The sequence below is a fragment of the Phoca vitulina genome, unplaced genomic scaffold, assembly GCF_004348235.1.
Source record: "Phoca vitulina isolate PV1807 unplaced genomic scaffold, GSC_HSeal_1.0 scaffold29, whole genome shotgun sequence".
Taxonomy (NCBI): Eukaryota; Metazoa; Chordata; class Mammalia; order Carnivora; family Phocidae; genus Phoca; species Phoca vitulina.
The window spans coordinates 11,202,703-11,229,800 of record NW_022589732.1 but is presented as its reverse complement, the minus strand read 5'-3'; the positions used below and the strand labels follow the sequence as shown (position 1 = coordinate 11,229,800).

General features: G+C 48.0%; 2 protein-coding genes across 2 annotated transcripts; both read left to right on the top strand.

Moving 5' to 3' along the window:
• Window positions 1-673: 673 nt before the first annotated feature.
• Window positions 674-15,928, top strand: SAR1A (secretion associated Ras related GTPase 1A). The gene is made up of 7 exons (XM_032423820.1): window positions 674-784; window positions 5,299-5,372; window positions 5,498-5,617; window positions 6,040-6,105; window positions 8,648-8,751; window positions 11,790-11,921; window positions 13,566-15,928. Exons 2-7 carry the CDS (start codon window positions 5,315-5,317, stop codon window positions 13,680-13,682), a joined length of 597 nt encoding a protein of 198 aa, XP_032279711.1. The 5' UTR covers window positions 674-784; window positions 5,299-5,314; the 3' UTR covers window positions 13,683-15,928.
• A 1,992-nt stretch (window positions 15,929-17,920) lies between these two features.
• On the top strand, window positions 17,921-25,752 carry TYSND1 (trypsin domain containing 1). Its single transcript, XM_032423915.1, has 4 exons — window positions 17,921-19,213; window positions 20,914-21,044; window positions 22,254-22,439; window positions 24,879-25,752. The coding sequence occupies exons 1-4, from the start codon at window positions 18,033-18,035 to the stop codon at window positions 25,094-25,096; spliced, it is 1,716 nt and encodes a 571-aa protein (XP_032279806.1). The 5' UTR covers window positions 17,921-18,032; the 3' UTR covers window positions 25,097-25,752.
• Window positions 25,753-27,098: the final 1,346 nt, after the last annotated feature.

Here is a 27,098-nt window from a genome sequence, read left to right as displayed (position 1 = left end):
TCAGAATTAAATGAGAAAATGCTTGGGAAGGACGGCAGAGTAGGAGCCAACGTGCTGCTCTGCCACTTCCTAGCCTGTGAGCTTGGGCTATTCTGAACCTTGGTTCTCTCATTTGCAAAATGGGGAAAATAACAGTATCCGCTTCGTAAGGGCTGTAATCAAGGCCAAATACGGGGAGGCATGCATGCAAAATACTCAGTGCACTGCCTGGAACGTAAGTGCTCAATGAATATTAGCTGTTCTTCCAAAACATAGGCTATCCCAGAGAACTGTGACTGGAAGCAAAGGCTTTCCGGGATCCACCCTAGGTGGAGGGCTGTTGGGGCAACTCTTCTGTCCGAGAACCTACCTAGCCACCTGTCGCCGCCCCGGATTTTGCCAGATCGTCTGCGACGGCAGTCGGACTAGAAGCGGCGATCCCGAGCGTCTAGGTGCACTGCGAAACTCCAGGCTCCTGCCCTGCCCCCGGAGCCGCGGCGCTGCCACGTCTCGCGCGTCGCGCTCTCCGTACGGGAGGGAGCGGAGCCAAGGCCGGCCCGCCCCCGGGATCGCTCCGCGCGCCTGAGGCCCACCCCTCCGCGGCCCGAGTCGTCGGTAGGCGGCCCCGGCGTCTCAGAGCGCCGTGACGCTACGAGGGGGCGGGGGCAAGCGCGCGCCCGGAAGTCCCGGGGGAGGGGGTGTGACGTATATCCGGCGAATAGCTGGCGGTCCCGGGTGCTGCTGGGCTGTGTGCTGTGAGGGAGGGTCGAAGCCGCCCGCCGCCGCCGGAGGAGGACCCTTGGCCGTGAGTCGGGGAGCTGCTGCGAAGGAAGGAGCCGAGGGGCCGGTGGGGCTGGGGCGGACGGCGGGGAGGGTCGGGGCGGAGGCCGGCTCAGGCGGGGTTGCTGTGTGTGTGTGGGGGGGGAAGTGACACGCAGGCGGTTCTGTGGGGCCTCGGGGCTGGTTCTGGGTGGGGACGGGCCGACTTGGCCGGTCTGCTCCGTTCCCTGACAGCCCTTGGGGTATCGGGTCGATCTGCATTCCTTCGGGGGTCCCGCAGCTGCTGGGCGGGATAACAGTTTTCTTGTCTGTACTGTGCGCTCAGGTTTGCGGAACGGTTTCACATCCCGAGTCGGATGAGCCTCACAGCCCTTGGGCGGGTGGGAGTCCTTGATGACTATCCTTGGTTTGCATTCTGGGGAATAATAAGGCTCGCGAGGCAATGAATTGGCCAAGGCCCGGCAGATAGCAAGAGGAATGTTCGAACCGGATCCCTTGACTCCCAGTCCAGTGCGGACCCCCCTCCCTGACTTTCAGCTCTGTGTTATCGTCAGATGCCCTGAGTCGAACCCCGTATTTTCTTTTTCCACCTTCTTTTCCTCCCTCTCTTCAGTGCGTGGAAAAATTCCTTCGTGTGCATTTGGTATAGATTAGTGTTTTCTTCATGATTCTAGCCTAGAGGTCAGGAGTGCACTTGTGAGGGTTGGCACTATAAATTGTCTCTGTTAGTATCTCCCTTGCTCTTGTCTTTTCTCCTTTACCTCGATCTTTCTGCTTAGGTCGTGACAGGGTACCTGTGGTGCTTTGCCTGGGGGCTTGCTTGACCTTTGATATTTACCCTGCAGCTAAGCATAGTTTCTTAGCTAAAAACCAGCAGCCTCCTATCCCAGATGTGTCCCAGGAATGGTGTCTCAAAGTTGTAATGAGTATGCGTAAGAAATAATGAGTATGTAGAGAGAGTAATGCATATATTACTGGCTAATGGTCAGTATTGGCTAGTGCTCCTCTTTTTTATTTACTTCATTCTGATGTCATTCCTGAAATTTGCAAATTTTAGTTTGGGGTACATTGGCAGTGCTTTTGTGGTAGTTTAGAGTTCTTAAATTTTAGAGTACGCTAATTTGCCAAAAGATGCCATAAGGTGGTAGAGTGGATCAAGGATAGGAAATAAATAGAATGCTAGTTATTAAAATACCACTCAGAAGACATGATAAGTTGTAAGGAAGAAAACTTTAGAAGATTATCATCTGTTTAGCTGGGTTAAGGAAGTTTTATATTTCTTTAAAAGCAGTTTTGTGATTTGGATTTGAATTTTATGTCATATTAACAGGAAGAGCTTTGGCTTTGGCATTTAAAAAGGAAGGTTTCAGTTTTGGCACTGACACTTTTTTTAGCTGAGCAGTTTTGGTTAAGCCAGCTGACCTAGGAGTGTCAGCATCCTTTCCTTGTTGTTGAAAACTAAGGACTCCTGCCCAGTAGGGTTTGTGTGAGGTTGAAATGAGATGTATGTGCAGGCATTGTATAAAACTGTAAAACTACTCATGAGGGGTACAAATCCTAAGATCTTAAGGATGGAGGATCCACCGAAGCCATTTCCTTAACTTTGGGTAGCAATACAGTGCAACACTTTGCATCCGATAATGGTTTTTATTATTTTTTTTTAACATCACCTGAAGAGTTTCTTCAAGCACTTTTCCATAGATCATTTTGGAGGGACTTTTAAAGCAAGAATGTCAGGGGGAGATAAATTGGAAAAACCAAACTAACTCAGTTACCATGAAAAATTCCTTAAAGGGGGGGTTTTCCCATTGTCACCTTTGGAGAATTCATTGAGTTTGGAAGAATTCTAAAACGATGTGGTAAAACTTCACAAAGAGTCTATAATAAAGTATTGAGTGTAACCCTGTGTAGTACAAATGAATATGTAACAGTGGGTTTTAAAGGAGTGATCAGAGTAGGAGTGATCTTAAAGAGAGGTTCTCTGTAAAGGTGAGCCTCACTTCTCCAAGTTGTAGACTGAGAAAAGTAGGGAAAGATGACTGGTTTGGGGGAATTGCAGAGAAGAGGCACATTGTTCTTTTACTTATCTACAGAGGAAACCTAAAAACGGGAGCTTTGTAAGTGTATTTAAGTCATTAAACTTCTTAAAGTGCCGACTAAGTTACCAAATTATTTAACATGCTAAATTTGGTCTCTTCCAAAATATATATTAAGATTTTATTTATTTGAGAGAGAGAGAGAGAGTACAAAGCAGGGGGAGTGGCAGAGGGAGAGGGAGAAACAGACTCACTGCTGAGCAGGGAGCCCGATGAGGGGCTCCATCCCAGGACCCCAGGATTATGACCCAAGCCGAAGGCAGACGCTTAACCGACTGAGCCACCTGGGCGCCCCTGCCAAAATATATTTTAATATTACTGAAAAGGGCAAAAAAAAAAACCCATAGTTAGTATTTTTTTTATAAAAGCTTTTGCCTTAGCCTCTACTTTCACCCAAACTCCCAAGCCTCATTTGGCCTTGCATGTTAAGAGCCATAGAAAATAAGCATTAGGCAGTCCCTAAGGTTTATAGGTAAGGCCTTATTTTTTTTTTTTAAAGATTTTATTTATTTAATTGAGAGAGAGAGCGCACACATGCCCACAAGCAGGGGGGAGGGGCAGCAGGGAGTCCAATGCAGGACTCTCAGGACTCAATCCCAGGACCCTGGAGTCACGACCTGAGCCAAAGTCAGACGCTTAACCGACTGAGCCACCCAGCCGCCCAGGCCTGATTTAAAAAAAAAAAAAAATTCAGGGCGCCTGGGTGGTTCAGTCGATTGAGCGTCTGCCTTCAGCTCGGGTCATGATCAGGGTCTTGGAATCAAGCCCCACATCAGGCTCTCTGCTCAGGAGGGAGTCTGCTTCTCCCTCTCCCTCTTCCTCTGTGCTCTCTCTCCCTCTCTCTCAAATAAATAAATAAATAAATAAATAAAATCTTTAAAAAAACAAAACAAAACTCAGTCACTGGATAGAAAAAAAATAATATATATATATATGTTTCAGTTTATTTAGTTACTTATTTAAGTAGTCTCTACCCTTAATGTGGGGCTCAAAATCACGATCCTAAGATCAAGAGTCACAGGTTCCTCTGACTGAGCCAGCCAGGAGCCCTCAAATTAACATGTATTGCCTCAACTTTTCAACTTCTTTATCTAGCATTCTTTGAGTAAAGAATATAGGTGGGTTTTTGTGGATAACCCTGTTAAGGTCACTAGTAAAAGTAACAAAAGTAAACTTTTGTTTACTTTTTAAAACAAAAGTTCATGAAAGTTGTATTTGATAGCAGTTGGTCACATCTAGTGGAGCCTTGTGTTCACATGCTCTTGCTGATGGAGAGGAGTGAAAGTGGGGGATCTTTCTTTTTTTTTTTTCCCCACCAAATCTGAGATATTGACGCAAAAGTTCAGTGACCAGAAAATGCTGAACCTGAGAAACTTTGACACCACCACGGGCTTTAGATATTACCCTCTTAACTCCTTTCAGAGTCCTCTTGCTCATTACCAGTGTATGTAGACCTTTCAGTAGCTTTGGGTCATCTTTTGTTTTGTCTAGGCTTATGGAAAACAGTAGGAAAAGTGGTCTTAATATTAGTACTAATTAGTGTGTGTACTTGGCTAGGAACCTACTTCTATGCCCTGAACAAGTATTCTTATTTTAAGAAAATCCCTATTTGTAAAATGGGTTAGGTCTTGGTTACTCACATTATGAAAAGATTCTCTTATTTCTTCATGGTTCTCCATAATAGTGATATCATTTCTTTTTATAAGTCGACACACAAATCTGCAAGAGGGGTTAAATAAGTATTGTTAAGAAACATAGCATTAGTGGGGCGCTTGGGTGGCACAGTTAATTAAGCTTCTGACTCTTAGTTCAGCTCCGGGTCATGAGGGTCATGAGCTCAGGGCACCCTGCTCAGTGGGGAGTCTGCTTGAGATTCTGTCGCTCCCTCTGCCCTTCCCCCCTCCTGTGAGCTCTCTTTCTTTCTCAAATAAATAAATAGATCTTTAAAAAAATAATAGTCATTGGTAAGTGGGGCAGGGCAAATTATGTCAGCCATTAGGATTTTGGTGACTGTTTTTTAGAGCTGTTTACAAGGAGGGGTTAATATGCTTTTCATTCTTATTTTCTGCTTAGTGTATCGATGTGACATTTTGATCTAGATTATTGATGGGACTGATTTCGTAGAGGTTTTGCTAACTGGTATAGACAGCAGCCATGTATCTAGGGAATGTGAATGAGAGGAGAAAGTTTCACAGTAAAAGAGGAGAGTATATCTTTAATTCCTAGTCCTTGGAGTATCATAGATTGAAAACTGATAGAAAATCGGGAGTTTGTGCAGATCTGAGTACCCCAGAGACTTCCCTCCAGGGTGTAGAACCCTTTATTTTCTTACGCCTGAAAACATGGGACAATAAACATCAGGGCTACCGAATAAGGGTTAACTTCTCCAGAGCTGTACTAGCATTCAGAAAGCTAATGTTTGCTGCTTTCATATTTTCTACAGGTAGTAAGCATTAATAATGTCTTTCATCTTTGAATGGATCTACAATGGCTTCAGCAGTGTGCTCCAGTTCCTAGGTAAAGCCATTTCCTTGAAATATATCATAGGTTTCAGACTTTGTACATTTCCTCCAACAATCTAAATACAAGCAGCCTTTGGTAAGTAGAAAGCAAAATTATGTTAAATTTTTTTTCTTTTTTAGGACTCTACAAGAAATCTGGAAAACTTGTATTTTTGGGTTTGGACAATGCAGGCAAAACCACTCTTCTACACATGCTCAAAGATGACCGATTGGGCCAACATGTTCCAACATTACATCCGAGTAGGTTTGAAAATACCAGGTGACCTTTTGATATTTGAAGGTCAATGTCACGGTTTGGGGATGAATCCCCAGTTGATTCATTTCTTGAGGTCTCAAAAGACAGCTCACTTGAGAAAAATTCCCTGTAGGACACTCAGGTCATATACCCCTAAATCTAACCCTCTGGGACTCTGTCAGTATTCTCCCTAGTCCTGTAAGGGGACACATCTCCCATGTCTTCTTCTGAGAAGCAGTAGACACTTTGGAGAAAAAGAAACTTGGCTTCTTAGAATAATTTAAGAAATGTTTTCACCCTTGTATCCTTTTCTTTCCAAGGTAAAAGCTTCATTAAGTTTTGCATGTGTATTGGCTTACAGTACTGGGAGCTGGGCCCTGTTGGATGGAAGAGTTTATGTCTTTTTTCTGTTTTGACAATTTTTCAGCATCAGAAGAGCTTACAATTGCTGGAATGACATTTACAACTTTTGATCTTGGTGGGCATGAGCAAGGTAAGAGATGATTCAGTGGAAGACTGGTATTGACGTATGGTTCTTTTTATACCCTCTTTTTTTTTTTAAGCCTTGTGACATTTTTACCTTTTAAATGGTGATTAAATTATGATTGAGATCTTATCACTTAAAATTGTTAAGTAAAACTTGTCAAAAGTTGCATAAATACAGAGAACTCCACTCGTTTATACCTTTTGCCCCAATTTATTAGTCTCTATGTAAGACATATTAAGTTATCAAACGTAGGAAGTTTTATTTTTATCTACTCTGTAGTGTATATTTCTCTTTTTGTCAGTTGTCTCCATAATCTCCTTTATAGCATTTTTCCTCTTGAACAAGATCTAGTACAATATCAAATTTAATCATGTCTCTTTTATATCCCTTAGTCAATGGAGTGTAAGTATGTAGAAAATTGTTATTATTTGTAAGTAATTTCAAATTTGTCAAAAGTTGCAAAAATAATACAGTGATATACTTGTGACCACTCTGATCTATTTTGTATACTCTATCCATATGGAGCGGTTGGTAGAACATTTCCTTCTACCTTATTGTTCTTGTAGTACCTTTTGCCGAATGCAGGCCATGTCCATTTGGTTCCTAGATTCCTATCAGGTATCTTGTGTGGGTTTTGGAGATACATAGAATGGGGCATCTTTTTCTGATGGACACTTACTTCACATTTGGCAAGACTTGAGGCTTAGGAGTAAAACATTTAAGATGTGAAAATAAATATTCTGCAAAGTAGGAAAAAGAAATTATTGAAATTTTGTGGGATTTATTTGTTATTAAATTGAGTTGAGAAGTCTCCTTTTGGAGCATTCATTATATTAGGTTGAATCTAATACAGCTTTTTAAAAGCGTAGTTAAAAGAACAGAATATTGGTAATTTTAATTTTTTAGCCAAGTAAGTTTAACCAAAAATCTAAGGAGTGATCCAAATGATTTTATAGTCAGTGATTTCATTAATATATAATTACATTTATTTTAGTCTCTTAATATTTATATCCCACAAAATCATATGTAGTATGATCACAATCACATAAAATACCTGTATAGAAAAAAGATTGAATGAATATATAGGAAAACATTAGCAGTAGGTTTGTTTCTGTGGAGGATTATAGATGATCTTGTATCTTTTTTTTCTATAATGAGCTTGTATTGTTTTCATTTGGGTAGGAATGGGTGTATGGTGGCTTTTCTGCTTCTTTCAAAAGGATTTGTAACTTTACAAATTTAAATTCAGAGATAATACAATTGTAAGAACTGAACTGAGACCATTTGGAGAATGCAGCAGGAAAGATGTTTTTAGACCTCTGAACTGAGACTTAATGTATTATTTGGTGTGATAAATTTAGCTTTCAGGTTTTGATAGCTTAAGAAGGGGGGGGAATATGTTACATGTAATTCTGTTTGAGGAAAATTTATTTAACAGAATTACTTTATCGTAATAACTTAGCCACCATTTTACAGAAATTACTAAAATGCTATATATTTGGAGATTTCCTTTTTTTAAAAAAAAACTTAAAAATTTTAACTTATAAAAGTAGGCCAGGCTCATGGTGCCTGGCTGGTTCAGTCAGCAAAGCATGTAACTCTTGATCTTGGGGTCGTGAGTTCGAGCCCCACGTTGGGTGTAGAGATTACTTAAAAAAAAGGTAGTTCAGGCTCCATGTAACAAATTGAATACACACTCAGCATATGAATATGGAAGGTAAAAGGTGGAAGTTCCCCCAGCCTCTCCTTCCCCATCCCACTCTTTAGAGGTAACCATTATTAACTGTTTGATGTAGAGATGCTTTGTTATTCATCCCAGTGAAAGTAACTGGGAAGAAGTAGAAATGAATGGCTTAGAAATTACAATACAATTAAAGTATTGCTTCCCAAACCATTATCACTTCATGGCATAAACAAAAAAATAAATAAAATTTATAAGGCCTCCTGGGTTAAATATGGGGGACTGAGGTAATTGCCTGGCAACTTCAACCACCTGTCAGGCCCAATCTCCTGAGGATGGACGGAGCGGGTGTGTCAGTACACGTACACGTGGGTTAGTTAGGAACTGACTTGGAACTAATGGTTTGTGGACAGGTAATTTGCATCTTGATGAATTTGGCTTTAGGAGTGAGGTAGGTCATTTAACTGAGTAAAAGTGACTGGGTGTCAGACAGTAGGGAGTGGTGGAAACTTTGCCAAATGGAAGAGCCCAGACTTCCTTTAAAGGGGTAGCTACCACTCAGTTCTAGCTGATTAGTGACATGTAGGTAGGTATGTGTGGGATTGCCAGATGTTGCAGTTTTTCCGAAAATCAGGCAGAAAACCTTGATTTTTTAATTTGAAAAAATCAGATTCAGTTCATACACCATTAGTGTATACCTTTGTTCTGATTTAATACTGGTTAGGACTTGGGGAATCTATATGGAATTGAATGCTATTGAAACCTAGCCAAGATTTGCCCATTTTAGGGCAAAAAAAAAATAGATATATTTTTCAAAATATGTATTATTATTTTTTGATTAATGCAACTACAAACTTTGTCTTTTAGCACGTCGGGTTTGGAAAAATTACCTCCCAGCAATTAATGGGATTGTCTTTCTGGTCGACTGTGCAGATCATCCTCGCCTCATGGAATCCAAAGTTGAGCTAAATGTACGATTATATTTTTTCTTTTCTTGGTCTCTGTTTCTTTTAAGGAATACAGGTCAGTAGCGCTAATACTTCAGCATTCCAGTTACCATTTGATGAAAGTCCTAGTTACAGTAAGAAAGTGTTTTAAAATCTAAGCCCTTGCTTTTCAGTGTCCTGAGGAAACTCAGCTTGAACTCCAGAAAGTTAACTTTGTTTATATCTATCATAGGGTGACTGTCCAGTTTGCTCCCACACTCCCCCGTATGTGCCTGTTGCCCCAGCATAGTGAATGCCTTTTTCCTTCACATATCATGGGTGGTCCCTGTTTTTTGAAGCATTGGGAGAGTGAAACCTTAAGAGAGAGGTTAAGGGTTCTTTATGTGTTTGAATCTGGGTTCTCACTCTGTGCCTGCCCACCCTCGCGCTGAATGACTTCGTAGACCTTAGTTAGCAGTCTGTTCTCAGTCTTCAGTTCGGGTCACAGGCAGCATTTGATACTGTCAGGTTTTCTTCTTTCTCAGCATTGCATTTTCTTGGCTTCATAGTTCTTGTCATGTTGCCTTTGTTAATCCTTACTGGGTCACCCTGCACCTCTTCTTTTTATTTGATTTGTGACTGTTTCTGTGCATTCCTGTTCCTGGCGATTTGAACCTGTGCCACGTTTATTTGTGAGTTTGTGAGTATGTTTCTTGAATCTATAGCTCTGGTCTCATGTAGAATCGCTTATAGGGCATTCCTTCCCTTACTTGACCTCTTGGCATTGGCGTTCTCTCTTTTCGTTGAATTCCCATTTGCATTCTTGGGTTTGGTATACTCTCTCTGGCTAATACTTCTCAGATGCTTTCACAAGCACCCATTCCCCTGCTTAAATCTTGGTGTTCCCTAGGGTCTGTACTGTATCCTAGGCTAGTCCAGGCTACTCTCATTCCTTCATCTGCCACCCACATGCCAGTGACTCCCATATGGATTTCTCTTGTTTAAACCTCTCTTGAGCTCCAGCCTCATACATAATACTATCTACTAAAGAACTCCACCTACCAATTCCAGTCTCCCAGAATGGAACTATTCCCCGCCATCTACCTGGACATGTGGTCCAGATCCTGTGAATGACTGTAGATTTCACTATCACCCTGCCACATTCTATAATGCTAGAAGGAACTTTTCAGACTTATCATTGGCCTATTTAATATCCTTTAATAGATCTCTATCACCTTCTGGATAAAATCCACAAATCCTTTGCATAGCAAAGACTTTGCATAAAGTCTTCCCTGATCTTTCCTGTTTATTTTTCCAGCTTCTTTTCTCTTTATTGCGTACCTTGAACTACATTCCAAACAATAGAGAACAACTTGTCCTTCCTTCAGTATGCACAAGTGGCTGTCCCTACCTGGCTTTCTCATCGGACCCCCACCCACTTTTGCTGGTAAATTAAAAAATGTCCTTTCAGAGATCCCGGAGTTCAGCCATGACCTCTTTTAGGAAGCTTTCCCTGACCTCTTGGACTTAGACTCGCCACCTTATCAATGTCTGTGGTCTTTACTGGTTTTCTTGTAGGTCTCTTCATCAAATTGTGAACTTAGAAGGGACCTACTTTTGTTTCTTTTTGAAACCCTTGCACTTAGCAAAGCATCAGACATACAGTAGGCATCTGGTTAGTATTTAATCAATGAATGACATCCTTACTCTGATTTTATCTAACATTTCCTGGAATCTAAGATGGTCAAAAGTATGTTCCCCGTTATCCCTTCAGCTCTACTCTCCTTTCCAAGCTTTTCCTGTCAGTGGGCACTGGATTCCCAGGCTTGAAATCTGTGCCAGCTCAGGCCCCTCTTACCTGTCTTACCATCTAGACGTCAGTCTCTTCACTTCTTTCTCCACAGTGCCTGCTGCACTATTCCTTGGATGCTGCCATCTTAGGCTAGGTCATTGTCTCTTATCCGAGCACACATACTTTGTGTGAATTCAATGTGTTCTTTTACACAGATTCTTTTTTAAGATTTTATTTATTTGAGAGTGGGGGTGGGAGGGGCAGAAGGAGAAGCAGACTCCCCGCTGAGCAGGGAGCCCGACATGGGGCTCTGTCCCAGGACCCTGAGATCATGATCTGAGCCGAAAGCAGACGCTTCACCGACTGAGCCACCCAGGCACCCCTTTACACACAGATTCTATTCAGTACTTTCTGGATTTGGGGTCTTTAGGATCTATTGCAGCTAACTTCTCAGACAGGCATCATAATGTTGATCATGCCTTCCCATTCTATTTTATTGCATGTCAACATATAAAGACAGGCAATTCTCCATGTGGCTTTCTGAATTTTCTTACTGTAAAGCATTGCTTATATTCTTCCTTCTCCTTTCCACCTGTCCAAAACCTGCCCTTCTTTCAGAGCTTAGTTTGGGTTCCTCAACTTTGCTAAGACTTTCCTTAAGTCCACCATTTTCACTGCCATTTGATTTCCCCGAATGTCTTTTAGTATTTATATTCTGTCCCTGTTCATCATGACAATCATACACTTGCCTTGCTTTGTTGACAGATATGTATGAACATAGAGTGAGGATTTCTCGAGGCCAGGGATATGTCTTAACCTCTCTTTGTATCCCTCTCAGTGCCTGACATAGTGCTTTGCACACACCGGGCACTCAGTGTATATGCGGGGACTTCCTGTCGCCATCTCTGAGGCTCTGTAGCCAGAGCATTCAGTCTTCTAGGACTGTGCTCAGTGGATAGCCTGAGGACGGTCTGTGGCTGAGTGATTTATCTCAGAGTTAAGGTTGGGGCAGTTCTGCTGCCTTGTAAATAGACACAGCCTTAAGTTGCAGTTGTTTTGAGGCTGTTAGGGGATTTTTACCTAATGTCAAGGTAATTTTGAGGAGCTTCTTACCTAATATTAAGAGTGTTGTATAATGTGAAGATTTTTAGTTCATCACTCAGGTGTAAAGATGATCAGATTTTCTCTTTACATTTGATACTTTGTAGACAAGTGAAAGTCCAGGTGGTTTTCATGATCTGGTGGGCATTCATAGATTCCTCACCTAGCTCTTCTTTTATGTTGTCTTTAGGCTCTAATGACTGATGAAACAATATCCAATGTGCCAATCCTTATCTTGGGTAACAAGATTGACAGAACAGATGCGATCAGTGAAGAAAAACTCCGTGAGATATTTGGGCTTTATGGACAGACCACAGGAAAGGTAAGAGAAAAATCATCAGGGGACATACTATTAAGGAAATTCACAGCTGTTGAGACATTCATATTTTGCTATCTAGATTTTACTTGTCTTTCAAAAGTTTAACTGGGCCTAGGATTGGTTTTACCATAGGTGATTTGTAGTCATTCAGAAGGCAGGAGCCTATTCTTTCACTGTTTCCTGATGAAATTTTCCTCAGGTACATGAGGATGAAGAAATTGGTAGGAAAGGCAAACTTACCAATTTAAGAATTTTCTGACTCTCTTTTGATTCTAATTCAGAGAAATCTTTTTTGAAGGCCTTCTTAACCAGAAATCAGTTTTGTTTTTGACCGGAGATTTCAGGTTATGAAGACGAGTGATCATTTATGATCACTTTCCAAGCACTGAAACCCAAGCATTGGATTATCCTCAGTGTTCTTTGCTGAGAGAGGTAGGACTGTGATCCCCATTTTGAAGATGAGGAAAATCTGAGCGTTATTTGTTCAGATCTACACAGCCAAGTCAGTGATAAAACCAGGAATAGAACCTGAGTCTCCCAGATCAGTAGGTTATACGCTGTCTCTAGTTGGAAGGAGAACTCTGTTGCAGAAGTGCTTATGAGAGAAAAAATCGAGATCAACTGTAGTTAAGCAGGAATTCTGTTTTTTTCAGCTTGGAGTTTTGGCATAGTCAGTTTTAAAAACTTACCTTTTCTGGGGTCTCTGATAACCTTCTGACTTTTTTTTATATGGTTTCTTATTTCTTAGTCTTACCTCTTCTTGATTATCTATTTCTTTCTAGAAACATTTGCTTTAATTTAGTTTCCCCTCTTCTGCGTGAGTGTTATACAACATGAATTCTTAATTTCCTTGATATAATTTGTTATTAGTATAGATTACTGAATGCTGGTGCTAATGAAAATGTCCTTTTTTTTTTCTTTAAGAGTTTATTTATTTGAGAGAGAGCATGCAGAGAGAGAGAGAGCACGAGCAAGGGGAGGGTCAGAGGGAGAGGGAGAAGCTGACTCCCTGCTGAGCACGGGAGTCCCACTCGGTGCTCGATCCCAATACCGTGAGATCGTGACCTGAGCTGAAGGCAGATACTTAATCCACTGAGTCACCCAGGCGCCCCCCCCTTTTTTTTTTTAAGATTTATTTGAGAGAAAGAGCGGGCATGTGTGGTGGGGGGAGGGGCGGAGGGAGAGAGAATCTTGAGCCAACTCCCCACTGAGTGAGGAGCCTTATATGGGGCTTGATCTCATGACCCTGAGATCATGACCTGAGCCGAAACCAAGAGTTCGACGCTTAACTGACTGAGCCACCCAGGTGCCCCAAGAATGTCATTTCGAAAGAGTCTTGGACTTCTCTCCATCAAAGAGCATGCTGGTTCTGGGGTCCTAGTGGCCTTTTTCTTGGTTAGCTGTCATAACTTTCCAGATGCTGGTGTGTTAAAAGTAAAGGCTCTTTACAAAGAGTGTCTGGGAATAGAACTGTGCTGAAAGCATGAGGCTCTGGGGAAGTTATCTGTATGGCCTTGACCACATTTCTGTAATTAATTCCTACTTCCATTTGCTTTTGAGGAATGAAGAGAGTGATTTGTGATCACCCTTTCAAGCTTCTCCACCATGGGGATGCTAACAGGCCTTTCTTGGTTTTGCCTCCCTTAGGGGAATGTGACCCTGAAGGAGCTGAATGCCCGCCCCATGGAAGTGTTCATGTGCAGTGTGCTCAAGAGGCAAGGCTACGGCGAGGGCTTCCGCTGGCTTTCCCAGTACATTGACTGATGTTTGGACAGTGAAAATAAAAGAGTTTTACTTCTCTGGACTGATCCTATTCACAGCTTCCTCATGAACTTTTCTAATAGAACAAGGAAAGCTCTTCAACCGTGTCTGGCGTTGAGAAGCCACGAGTCTCTGTCAGCTCTCCCATCGCCCAGTGGTGACATGTGCTCTTCTCCACACTGTTGGGAGGTAACGCTGCCCCACGTGCTGGTGCAGGGCAGCATCCCGGGACTCGGAAGCTGGCAGGATTTGCTGGGTACAGCTGTGTGCCATCATGGGGCGCCTGAAAAGAAAAACACGTCTCACCACTGTGGTTGATTTCAAAAGAAAGTGATTCTATTTTTTAAAGAAAGTGTTGTTAATGTAATTGGTGTCCCTCCTAACTTTTTGAGTTCAAAATTTACTTGGTCCAGAGTTTTCTATTTTTTTCTTTTTGATCTAGTGAATGGCATTTAGATTCTTCATAAAATTATGCACAGAAACGTTGGAGGCCAGAGCTCAGTCAAGTGAACTCACTCCTGTTGAGTTAGCAGGTAGTGAGAGAAGCTCCCCGTCTCTCCGACTGCCTTGCAGGAGGCGGCGCCACCTTGTGCACGTGGAGCAGGGGAGCGCAGGGCCTGGCCTGGTGGGGGCGGCAGGCTTCCCCTGTGGTCAGCCAGGGTCATTCCTCACTGCCATGTGTAGAGCAGATGGTTGGTTCACTGTGGGAGGAGTTCAGTATAGAGTGGTTATTTTATTATTTTTACTTTCAAAGCTACAGATTTCAGACAGTCTTTGCTTTTATACTGTTACGAAACTGTTTCTCTCCATAGCACCTCTTTCATTTTCAGTTATAAAAAAATGACTTTTGCCGCATAAAAGAGAACATCCCCCATGTCCTACACTGCAGGCGTGCGTCGGTTACTTTTGCACAGCTTCTAGGGGAAAATTTTCTGAATAGGTGAGTCACACAGGACAGTTAACAGTTAAAGGGCTTTTAATTCTGTGAGTTGAGAACTTAAAAATCTGGCATTTGTAGCATTTGTTTGGATCCAGGAAAGATTTATTTAGTGGGCTTTAAAATTCTCAACTTGCAGGATTTGGTCTTTTTATGGGACTGTCATGAGCTCTTTTTATAGGTTACCTTTTTTTTTTTTTTGGTATGAAATTGCCTTTCTCCGTTCCAGAAATAAGCTGGGGAAACTCTTAAGAACTTTGTGTAGTGTTGTTCTTTTTGAGCCAGCATCACTTGTCATTAAGAACTCAGTATAAAAAGCCTCAGCATGCCCAGTAGTGTGATGAGGATCATTTTTATAGCATTCCTTTTTCTTAGTGCCATGTGTAAAATTGGATTTTCATGATCTTAACCAATATTAGAGCCTTTCTTAAAATGGGTGGATATCTTCCTTTTTCTTTAATGAGAGATTAGAAGTAGTTTCCTCAAAACTGAAAATTGTGATGAAGATGCAAAGATTTGAACTAAATTCAGTGGAATTCTTGTGTCTAATGTGAGGGTAGGGAAAGTGTGGATAACATACTCCAGGGGTGAGTGAGAGTATTACTCTTTAGTGGATTTCTCATTGTTAGTCTTCAGTACTGACCTATTAGGAAAGTATACTTTCTCACTGCCAGGTACCAAATGCAGAGGCTCAGTGAAGGATAAACCTGGGGAGAGCATGCCTTTCCTCTGTTAGCAAGCATAGCTGGATTAAAACAAAATTGTTCGTTTGGAAAGGGGTGAAAGCCTTAAATGAACAAATCTAGCTAATGGTGAATGAACTAGGTAGTTAACTTGCACACTTTTTAATTTCCTTTGGCTAAAGGTAACCCATACTTCTTTATCCAGAGACTTGAGAAGTATGATCGCAGTGCTAGTTTTCTTGTTTTCTGTTTTTGTGTTTTCCTCTTTGTCCCTAATCACTTCGTAGCAAGCTAGAAAACTATGGATTCTACACAGCTCAGCTCTTTGTGAAAGTGGTTTATTTTGGCCACTGGAGAAAGAGGGGATTGAAAAGTCAGCTGGCATCTATTTCTTGCTCCACAGAAAACACTGTTCTATAAAAAGATAGCAAAAGAAGCTGCTGTGAGGAGCTTGGCTCTTAACAGTGAGGATCAGAGCTTTGTACAGGAACTCCCATGAATTGAGACTTTTCATTCTGTTTTATCAGAGTGCATATATGTCCTATTTCAGGAAAAGTTAAAACAGTCATTTACAAAAGAAAGTCAGTCTGTATCCTAAGCATTTTAATAAAAAGTTAAAACAAACTTGCTATCTTGTGCCATTTATTTTTTCATTTATTTGCGTTGGTTGGTTCTGAGTTTGAACATATCCTGACGTTTGTTGTGTGTGTGGTGGTGGTGGGGAAGCAAAAGTTGTTTCCTTCCTAGGGGAAGAAATACTTACAAAGGATATGAGAGACAAGTTTTGCTACCGGGAGAAAAAAAAGGCTAGGCAAAAAAAAAGGCTACACATTTCAAAGTAGTAAATTTAGTACCATTTGAGAGGCTTCAAACGTGATCCCAGGATTGGTGGTATACTTTCTAAACAAAATCTCCTATTAACATGCTAGCAAGGAATGGGTCCAGTTTAGCTGTTTACCATTCATCATTTTATACAAAATTGGAGAGCTTCAGTTGAGTGCTGCATTTGGTAAAATAGGGAAAGGAATGAAATGTGTGCTTGTACATGTACCAGGTTTGTAGGAAGCCTTGTTTTTAGAAAACCCAAATGAGATTCTAAAACTAAAGTAATGGGGCAAATAGAATGGGAAGCAAAATGCAACAGGTCCTTTTTGACCAAGCATTAAAAGTGTTAGAGGCATCTTGTGATTGAAACTAATGTCCCTGTTACTAAAATGATGCCATGGGTTCTATGTTTATAAATAATGTCTGTGTCATTTGAGTTAGAGTGGAACATGAGAAGTGCAGACTGAGTCAATGAGCCCAGCACTCAGGGGGTCTCACCTTGGCTGCTGGCTGTGACTGGGGACTCTTTAATGTGCTGTAAGCAGAAAAACCTGACGCATAACGAATGGTTCATGCTGGAGGCTTGAGTGTCATTTAAGGGAGTATCACGGGACTCTTAGAAAGAAACTCTTAATTGCTAGGAAGTTGGGATGATTAGATTTTCCTGTGATCGAGGCATCTTCTGTGTCACAGAACCAAAAGAAGACCGTGCCTGCTATGGAAGACTGCTAATCTCAGTCCCACCTCATACTATGATGGGTCATCATTTAACTTTCTCCAGCAGGTTTGTTGGAGCAGCATTAGTTTTATTCGGAAATTGAGGCAGAAAAGTTATGTAATTTAAGTAGTAATTGAATAATTTTTGTTAATGCTGACATGTACTCCAATAATCTGGGTTGCTGCCTGTTTTTGTATGGCCTGTGGGGGGAAAAACGCTGTCTTGTGACATATAAAATTCAGATTTCAGTGTCCAAAGGGAAGTTTTACTGGAGCACAGCCATCCATTCCTTTAGCTTTTGCCCTGCTACAACTGCACACTTGGGTATTTGAGAGAGTGTATGGCCTGCAAAACCTGAACCACTGAGGCTCTAGCCCTTCACGGAAAAAGTGTTTGGCCCCCAACCTAGATAAATCCTAGGTGTGGTTATAAATGTTATGTGTGGTATGAAATGTGCACACTGCAAAGTATAGGGTTGTAGAATTGAAAATTTTGACTTCAGGTTACTGTTCATCATAGTCTTAAACGGCAATTTTATTCTGTGCAAACCCAGTTTTCATCAGTTTTGTCTTGGGCTTTGGCATCAAAAGGTCCTAGGTGTAGTCCTGTGAGCTGCATGCCACCTAGTGGATTGCTGTAGGGTTTATTTACAAAATTTCAAATTACTAACTCGGCCAAGGGGCCAAGGATTTCCTTGACCTTATCATGCCAGGGGTCAGAGACCGCTGGTTTAGACTTGGGCAGATACTCAGGTCCTATCACTGCCTGGGCAAGTCTAGCCACGATGGCCCTCATTTCTATTCCTTTTCCTGCAGCCCAACGAACAGAAAAGGGACTCCGCCTTACCCAAGCCCGGTCTCTCGGTAAAACCACACGCCGTCCCTCTCCCTGAGCTTATCCTCCGGGACGGCTTCGGCCCGGAGATCGCACAGGTGGCCCGAGCCAACGAGGGCGGGGAAACGGACGAGGTCAGCCTAGGCAGCCAATCAGGGCTCGGCCCCAAGCCCAGCCAATGGGGCCGGGCAAGTTGGGGCTTAGCCAATCGGGCCCGACGAGGAAGACCTGAGTCAGTGTTTGCACCTCTCGCTTCCAGCTTTGGGTGGCGCTGCGTGGGACCCGTGGGTCCCGACCGGGGTCCTCGCTCTCTCCCTCGTTCCTCTGGAAACCCCGTGTGCACCGTTCTGGAGGACATGGCGCGGCAGTGGGGGCCCTCCATGAGGGCGGCCGAGAAGGCGGGCTGCGTGGTGAGCGCCTCCCGGGCCGGGCCGGCCGAGGCGGGCTCGTGGAGCTGCAGCGGGGTGATCCTGAGCCGGTGCCCGGACCTGGTGCTGTGCCACGGGGGCATCTTCACCCCCTTCCTGCGGGCCGGGAGCGCGGCGCTGACCGCGGCCGGCGCCGCCTTCCTGCCCGGCGACAGTTGCGGTGACGACCTGCGCCTGCACGTGCAGTGGGGTCCGGCAGCCGCGAGCCCCGCAGGCCGCGCGGAGCGGGGCCGTCCGGGCCTGTGCACGCCCCAGTGCGCCGGTCCGGAGCCCGGCCCGCCGGCCCGATCCGGCGGGCGGCTCCTGCAGCCCCCGCGGCCCGCCGAGCTGCTGCTGCTGCTGAGCTGCCCGGCCTTCCGGGCCCACTTCGCGCGCCTCTTCGGGGGCGAGGCGGCCGAGCAGTGGCGCTTCGCGAGCGCGGCGCCGGACGACGAGGTGTCGGAGGAGGAGGAGGAGGATCAGCTGAGAGCGCTGGGCTGGTTCGCGCTGCTGCGCGTGCGGCCCGACCCGGAGGAGGAGGAGGAGGCGGCGGCGGCGGAGGAGCGCGGGCCGGTCGTGGCCGTGGCGCCTCCCGGGGCCGTGCCCAAGGGCGCGCCGCTGCTGGCCTGTGGCTCCCCGTTCGGGGCCTTCTGCCCGGACATCTTCCTCAACACGCTCAGCCGCGGCGTGCTCAGCAACGCAGCGGGCCCGCTGCTGCTCACCGACGCGCGCTGCCTGCCGGGCACCGAGGGCGGCGGCGTGTTCGCGGCGCGGCCCGCGGGGGCGCTCGTGGCGCTCGTTGCCGCGCCCCTCTGCTGGAAGGCCCGCGAGTGGGTGGGCCTCACGCTGCTCTGCGCCGCCGCCCCTCTCCTGCGCGCCGCCCGAGCCGCTCTCGGCCGCCTGGGCCCGGGTACCCACGCCCTGGCCGCCCTCCTGCCGCTGGAGATGGGCGCCCCGTGGGGCCTGCCCCTCCGAGACCCCGGCCCCCCGTGGGCAGCTGCAGCCGTGCTGGTGGAGTGCGGCACCGTCTGGGGCTCCGGAGTGGTCGTGGCGCCCCGCCTCGTGGTGACCTGCCGGCATGTGGCCCCTCGGGAGGCGGCCAGGGTCCTGGTGCGCACCACGCCCCCCAAGTAAGGCCTGCAAGGTTGCCCAACTCTGCCCGCCTCCCGCCCCCTGGCTCTCAGATCTAACCGAGGATAATGGAGGCCTTCTGGCGTCATGCTGATGCTTTGAGGGTGTAGTGCTGATAGAGACCTAAGTCCGTCGTCCCCTCATCCTCGGCATTCAACCCCAGTGTAGGGGATGCTGGGCCTCCTTCCTGGCAGGGGGTGAGTGGGGCTTGGGCAAGATGCCAAGTGACTCGACTGGGGGACTGTGGCAAGTCCCAGCATCCCTGACTGGGCGTCTTTGAGCACCCCCTCCCAGACTGAATTCTTTTTGAACTCTGACTGCTCTGTCTCCTAGCCCTGCACCCACATTCCACTAGGCCCCTTGAATGGAAACTTCGCCGCCCTGTTCTCCCTCCCCTGAGAGCGGTCGTGAGGTCTCAGACGCCCAGAATGCTGCCTTCCTGGGGTCAGGAGAGGGGCCTCTTACTCTTACTTGATTGCTCTCTTAGATCTTAAGCAGAACTTCCCATCCCGATAAAAATGACACATGTGGAATTCCACCTAATTAGAACGTGGGAGTGGGGCCGAGCACACAAATGTACTGGAATGATCTTTGGGTGATCCTGGCAGCCAGGTTGGGACTTTGGTCACTTATGTCTCTGCAGGGAAAGCACTCTTGGCCCCTTTCCTTCCATTTGCCCGGCAGCAGGGACAGCAGCCTTGGCCTCCTGGCTTGGGTTTCTAGTACCCGTTCTGTTTCTGCGGTAGTCCCAGGTGCTAAACTTAGGAGCAGAGCGGTATTGCACCTTGGTGTTAATGCCTGAGGTTCTGTGCCTGGCTCAGCCTAGCCTTGCAGCCCAGGCCTTTCCAAATCCCTCTCCTGAATTTCCAGTGTTAACCCAGCCTGGCTTTGCCATGGGGTGTCCCCCTGGAAGCCAGCAGGACAGCCATGGCTCTATAAGGAAGACTGGTAATGAGGATTTCCCGAAGGTGTGGTGCCCAATCTCCCGGCCCGGAGGACACACACACTTGCTTATAGGGAGTCCACGCGGTCTGCTGGAAGGTGTCCCTGCAGAGTGTAGTGGGGAGCCACTGTGTGATCCTGGGCAAGCCAGTCTCTGCTGCCTCTCCCTGAGTTGACCTGTAAAGTCTCAGAACAGAGCCTGGCGTACAGTGAGAGCTAGAGAAGTGCTAGCCTTTATGTAACACAGGGACACGGGATCGAAGTCCTACGTCTGCCTCACCAACTGGCAGGATTGTTTGCCCGAAATGAAGCAGTAAAGGAAAACACTGGGAATGTGTGCCCTGGCTTCTGCCACTTACTGTGTGACCTTGAGGAAGTTATTCAACCTCTCTGGCCCTCACATGCACCATTTACAATGGCGATAACACCAGTGCCTGGTTCTTAAGGCTTCGGTGAGAACTAAAATGGTGTGCATAGAGCATTAACACCTGCCCTGGCCCACGGTACTCCCCAGGTATCAGGCATTAGGACTATGGGGAGGCGCCGGGGGCTTACCCAGAAGTATGAAGCATGTTTGGAAGTACCACAGGCTGGCCGAGTGCGTGCCCAGAGATGCCTGCCTGGCACCTGTCAGGGCTGATGCCAGGCCCGTTAACCCCCAAGTCCGTGGCTTCTACGATCACTCTCATCCCCTTGCTTCCTCCCAGCGCTAGAGGGTCAGAAAGCTAGCCCGTCACTTTGTTTCCCTTGCTCCTAGGAGTGCCACGATCTGGGGACATGTGGTGTTTGCCACCCGGGAGACCTCTCCCTATGACGTGGCGGTAGTGAGCCTGGAGAAGGACCTACACGGTGTCCCCTTGCTGGTGCCAGCTGAGCATTTCCACGAAGGTAAGGGGCAAGGGGCCCTGTGGTCTGGGGGGGACCTCAGGAGGCAAAGTCAGTGCTGAGCACTCTAACCCTCTAGATCAGGGGCCAGCCCTCTAGGCGGGCTCCCTGCCCCACCCCTGCTGGAGTAATGAGTCAGGGTGGCGTGAGGCTGGGGTGAAGTCAGCCTGGTTTCAGCGCTTTGGCTGGGCTTGCTCTTGGAGGCTTCCCTGCTTGTGCGCAGCATGCCCCAGGTCCTGGGGAGGGGCGGAGGTTGCAGGTGGGATCCCTGGCGAAGGCGAAGGCATACCTTTTTCCCTGAGGCCCTGCGGTGGTGCAATGTGGAGGGGCCGAGCGTGGGCTGGCAGCTCCTCGTCACACTGCGGGCTGGCCAGAGCGGTGTTACACTTTTGAGGCCCCGGTGGCATGGCGTGCTGCCTTGGGGGTGCCACGGGTCTCACTGTGGGCATGCACACTGCGAGCTCTCTCAGTTGGCATCTCTTCTGCCACTTGCTAGCCCTGTGTCCTTGGACAGGCAACTCCATATTCTCTGCCTCAATTTCCACATCTGGAAAATGGGGATAAAGCTCCCTACTCCTGGGCATTATGAGGAGTGGGTGAGACGTTGCCTATAAAGCATTTAGCCCTGTGCATTCAGAGCACTTGCTAAAGGAAGTTACTGGCAGGTAGTTGGTCGTCAGCATTACCACCTTTTTTCACCAAGAGACTTCTTAGTCCAAGGAGGAGATGGGTGTTAATGTCACAAACATTTATTTATTTTCATTTTTTTAAAAGATTTTATTTATTTATTTGTCAGGGGGAGCTGCAGGCAGAGGGAGAAGCAGGCTCCCCACAGAGCAAGGAGCCCGATGCAGGGCTCAATCCCAGGACCCCGGGATCATGACCCAAGCCAAAGGCAGACGCTTAACTGACACAAACATTTATTGAGCACGGGGCTGGGTGCCAGGGACCCTGAAAAGTAACTCCCCGGTCCAGCAGGGAAATGAGGGCCGGAGAACAGCCTGATGCCAAGAACAAGTGGTGAGCAGGTGCTGGGAGCTCAGTGGACGTCCTGGCCTCTTCCCGTGGGGACCTGGGGCAGACTTCCTGGAGGCAGGAGCCTGAAGGGCAGAGAAGGTTTGGAACTTCGGAGAGGGCAGGGAGCAGGTTGGGGAGTGAGTCCTGTCAGACAGAGGCAACTCCCCACCTTCACCCTCCTTTCTTCCCGGGCAGGCGAAGCTGTCAGTGTGGTGGGCTTCGGCGTCTTTGGCCAGACTTGCGGGCCCTCGGTGACCTCAGGCATCCTGTCAGCTGTGGTGCGGGTGGATGATGCAGCGGTGATGCTCCAGACCACATGTGCCGTGCATGGCGGCTCCAGCGGCGGACCCCTCTTCTCCCCCTGCACAGGAAACCTCCTGGGTAAGCAGCTTCGTGGCCCTCTCCCAGCATTCCCCTTGCCAGAGCCTCGGTCCCATCTAGTGAGTGCTGGGCGTCCCGCCCCAGGAGCCACCCTGGGCCTGGGAAGATGGTGGGCCTGATGCCCAAGAGGTAGTGAGCCAAGGTTTTCGGGTACTTGTGCTCTTAGAGTGGAGAGAGACAGATGCTGAGCAGGGAGGGGAGAGATCTGTATCCCCGTTCCTTCTCTGCCAGCACACCACCTCAGGTAAGTCACCTAATCTCATTGGATCTGTGAAACTCAGCAGTTGGATTAGTCCAAGAGTCACAGGCCAAGTGAATGAATGAGAGAGTGAAGACAGTAGGGAGTAGAGGGTCAGGGATGACCCGGGGTGAGCAGCCCTCCGCTCCAGCACGCTGCTGCCTCCTGACACAGGATTGTGGGCCTAACACTGCCCAATTCCTCAGCTGTTCACTAGCAACTGTGACCCTTTTTTTTTTTTTTTTAAATATGTGGTTGTTAAATCTTTCCATTTTAAGGTTTTGGTAACTAATTCTGGTTAAAAAAAATAAAACAGTCTGTCCATTAAAAAAAAATAAGCCAACCGCAAGTGCACGTGGATACCTCCAGCTGCACTCCCCGCCACGGCTCACACGATGCGTCCCCTTCCCTTACTTCTGACATGGTGAGAAAGCTTGCCTTGCTCTTGCTGGCAGGAGTGGAATTCCCTTATTTCTTCAGCTGTGGGACACAAATAAAGTACTTGCAGAATCCCTACCTCACACCCTTGCGAGGCTCAGATTTACCAAGTAGAGTATAGCGTTTAAGTGTGTATGGTTCTCTTTGTCTGGAGCCTTCACATGTCCCAGCAAAACCCTGTGTTCCCAAGTTTCTTAGGGCAACTGCTTTCTTCTCCTAACCCCTGGAGTGCACTTAGTGATTCATTGGTAATATGCTTAGAGCCAGTATGTGCATATACAGAGAAGTGGGTGTAGAGATAAGTATAGATGTGTGTGTGTATAAAATCTAGCTCTGTGCGCGGAGAGAGGCTGGAAGCAGTGACACCCCACTTGCAGTGAGCACACCGAGAGCCCAGATCATGGTTTCTTTAATAAGAGGCACGAGGAAGTGACTCATTCCGGGGCTTGGGCAGGGAACATTCGGGATGAACCCCGAGCACCTTGTGGTGCCGGAGGGGAAGGAAATGCCAGCAACAAAATGGAAGGCGCAGCAAATGAGCAGAGAAAGCAGAGGCGACTTGGAGGAGCTCCTAGGAGGACGAGCTGAGCTGCAGAGCCAGTGGCTGTAGTACCCGTGATAACGCAGGGAACGGCCGAGTCCACACTGACGTAAGTAACCAAGGACGCTCTCAAACGGAGACAAGTGGTGGCTGCTCCTTACAGGAGAATTCCAGTTTCTAAGTGCAGAAGACATGAGGGAAGTGGAAAACCACAGAAGGAATTGCTGCGGACGGGAGCCACCGATGAATGGAAAGTAGAAATGAGATCTTTGCGCCATCCTAAAAGAGTTCGTACTTACAAGAGGGAAAGTAGTAAGCCCACAACAGAGCAGCCTGGCAGATAGCACGGTGGTCGCTAGCATCACAAACGCTTACAGACGTCATCCACCTCCTGATAGGCCGCCCGGAGAAGGGCACGGGATGCCATTCCCAAGCATGCCGAACCTCACGCTTACCGTGAGAAAACATCGGGTGACCCCGGTCTGAGGGACATTCTAGAGGACAGCGGACCTGTGCTGTTCCAAGTGTCAAGGCCATGAACGACAGGGCAAGACTGGAACCGGTGCAGCCTGGAGAACCCTCGGGAGACACGACGCGGCCCTGGATGGGATCCGGGAACAGAGAAAGCATCGTGGAATCACTGGCCGCATCTGAATGCGTCCTGTATTTCAGTCACTAGTGTTGCTCCAACGTTACTATCCTGGTTTTGATCACTGTTTTACGGTGACATGAGGAGAAGCTGGACGAAGGGCAGGCAGGGACCTCTACTATTTTGGCAAGGCTCCTGTAAGTCTGAAACTGCCTAAAAAAGCACATCCCCGTGTGCACACGTGTACGCACAGACGCCCACACGCAGCGGGATTCGTTTATTCGTTCAGGCAGCAAGGACCTGGTGAGCGCTGGCCTGGGCCACGCGCCATGCTGCGGGTCCTGGGAGCCTGGGTGGGCAGAGCCCACGGAGCCGACACTGGTTGGAGAGGACAGTAGCAAAGCCAGTGAGACACTGTGTATTAGGTAGTGATGGCGTGAAGGGGAAAGTAGATGCGGGAAGGGGCACGGGGCTGCAGGGGGGCCAGAGGCCTGGAGGGAAGCTGGGCGTCTGACACTAGGAGGGGGCTTCAAGCCCCCAGCGCTCCTAGGGCCTCCGGGCCGGAGATGGGCCTCAGCCCCCGCCCATCTGTCCCCTGGCTCATACCCCCTTTCCTCTTTGACTCCTCAACAGGCATCGTGGCCAGCAACACCCGGGACAATGACACAGGGGCCACCTACCCTCACCTGAACTTCAGCGTCCCCATCACGGTGCTGCAGCCGGCCCTGCAGTGGTACAGGCGGACGGGGGGCCTGGGCGGCCTCCGGGAGCTGGACGGCGCCGCGGAGCCCGTGAGGGTGGTGTGGCGGCTGTGGCAGCCCCTGATGGGGGCCCCGCGGAGCAAGCTCTGAGGCTGCGTCGGTCCTCTGGCGAGAAGAGCCACATATCTGGCTGCAGCAAGCGCCGAGGGTAGCGGCCTCAGGATCCTGACACAGCCCGGCTGGGCCGCCGCCCCTTCCCCCCACCTTGTTCGGCTCCGCAGTCGGGACCGGACTTCCCCTCGGCCCCACGGGTCTCCAGCCTGGCAGCCTGCCCCGGGGTGCTCTTTGGAGCCCTCACGTCTGTCTGCCCGCCGGCACTACACTCAGCTGTATTATTTCTCCTTCGGGGGAGCCCCGTGTCAGTGCACAACAGCCCCGGTCCTGACAGCCGGGCGCAGGCTGGAAGGCGGTCCCAGCCCTGGCTTTGCATCTGCCCCCTGTCTCTGGCCACTGGCCACTGGCCACGGAGTGGCTGCTCCATGGGGCAGGAGCTTCCTCAGAAACCCTCAGCAGAGAGGCCTGCTCTGAAGACCAAAGACAAGAGGAAGAGGACGTCTTTCTGGTTCTGTTACATCTCTAGGTGGAGTCCCTGAAGGTTAGGATTCGTGGGTCTTCCTAAGTCGGGTGTCGCTGACCTCCAGGAGCACTCTGACACAGTGCCTTTACTTTCCAGCCCATAAAATGGGCCTCAGGGATCTCACGGGGTAGAATGTGTCTCGTTGGGGGTTGGGAATAAAGAGAATGTCTAGGAGAAACTACTTCTGTATATCAGGTTCTTTTTCCTTCTTCTTCTCTGTTTCAAAAGTTGAATTGGGAATAGGAAACCACCAGGCACAGAAATACACCTTTTCTGTCCTGCTTTCTTGGTGGGGGTGTGAGCCCGTGGGATACTCTCGTGCCAGACTGGGCCTGGCCTCGGGTCATGGTGCCGGGCAGCACTGCGTGGGGCTCGCAGCCCCCGGAAGGTGGTGGTCTTGGCCTGGCGGTAAGTGCTTCCAGAGCATCCAGCTGTGTCCAGGCCTGTACCAGGCCCTGGGCGTGGGTTGGGGAGTTCAAAGTTATGAATGAGACCACGGCAGTCCCAAGGAGCTAAGACCAGCCCTGCAAGTCAAGAACATGCACTGCGTACCCACGTCCACCCTTGAAAAATGACTGCGAGGTCATTGACAGGTTGAATGTCATGGCGGGGTGCAACTGGGGGACTAATTCTAAGCTGAGAGAATCACTGGGAGTACTTTGTTTCCGACATCTATCTGTTGAGTGCCAACTCGGCGACCAAAAACTCCTGTGACGATTGTTCTCCCCTTTACAGCCTTGGAATGGTCCAGAGGGCAAAGCTAGCTCTAGAGAAACCCCATAGTAAAGTAATGGCGAGCAGCAGGGGGTCAGGGCTGAGGCAGGTGGCTGGGAGTGGGAGGGGAACATTTCTTCCAGGGGGTACCAAGGAGCTTGGCATTCTGGGGAGTCTGGTGTGTCAGCCCATGAGTGCGACAGGCAGGGCAGCTCTGTCCACTCAGAGGGAAGGCTGTGTCCTAAGGCCTTAGGGAGGGGGGATCAGGCAAGGCCTCCTCAAGGTGTCTTAGGAGCTGAACCCTGAGAGGAGAGTAGGTATGTACCGAATGGCCTGGAAACAGGCAGGGTGTTCCAGGTGGAGAGCAGTAGGAACCGGGAAGAGGAAGTGTGAGCCCATGTGTGTTCTGGCAGTGCTAAGTGGAGGGGAATTGGAAAGGAGCAGGACGGCGGGCTGAGGGACCGGCCCCACGGGGCCAGGCCGGGGAGAAGACAGCTGAAGCAGGACGGGTGGGCATGGAGAAGACCAGGTGATGGCACAGGAGGCGGGGCAACGCTGAGAGAAAGGGCAGATGCACCTGCGTTTCTGATGAGGACAATATGGCTAACGAGTTTTGGGGCAAGATGTTTCCTTGGGGTGTGTGTGAGACCTCAAGTGGAGAAGTACAGCGGGCTGTTGAGTAAGTGGATGAGTCAGGATAAAGCAGGAAATGATCCCCCCTCCCCCAGCTCAGCGGCTTCGGACAATGGAAGTTTACGTCAAGTCCAAAGTAGCAGACCGACCGACCAGGAAGGGAAGCGG

What these genes read in the sequence shown, in the direction of transcription:
- SAR1A (XM_032423820.1), top strand. Translation starts at nt 5,315, where the DNA reads ATGTCTTTCATCTTTGAATGGATCTACAATGGCTTCAGCAGTGTGCTC. An exon ending in TCTTGGTGGGCATGAGCAAG is followed by an intron (nt 6,106 to 8,647) that starts GTAAGAGATGAT and finishes TTTGTCTTTTAG; the next exon opens with CACGTCGGGTTTGGAAAAAT. An exon ending in ATGGACAGACCACAGGAAAG is followed by an intron (nt 11,922 to 13,565) that starts GTAAGAGAAAAA and finishes TGCCTCCCTTAG; the next exon opens with GGGAATGTGACCCTGAAGGA.
- TYSND1 (XM_032423915.1), top strand. Translation starts at nt 18,033, where the DNA reads ATGGCGCGGCAGTGGGGGCCCTCCATGAGGGCGGCCGAGAAGGCGGGC. An exon ending in GTGCGCACCACGCCCCCCAA is followed by an intron (nt 19,214 to 20,913) that starts GTAAGGCCTGCA and finishes CCTTGCTCCTAG; the next exon opens with GAGTGCCACGATCTGGGGAC. An exon ending in AGCTGAGCATTTCCACGAAG is followed by an intron (nt 21,045 to 22,253) that starts GTAAGGGGCAAG and finishes CTTCCCGGGCAG; the next exon opens with GCGAAGCTGTCAGTGTGGTG.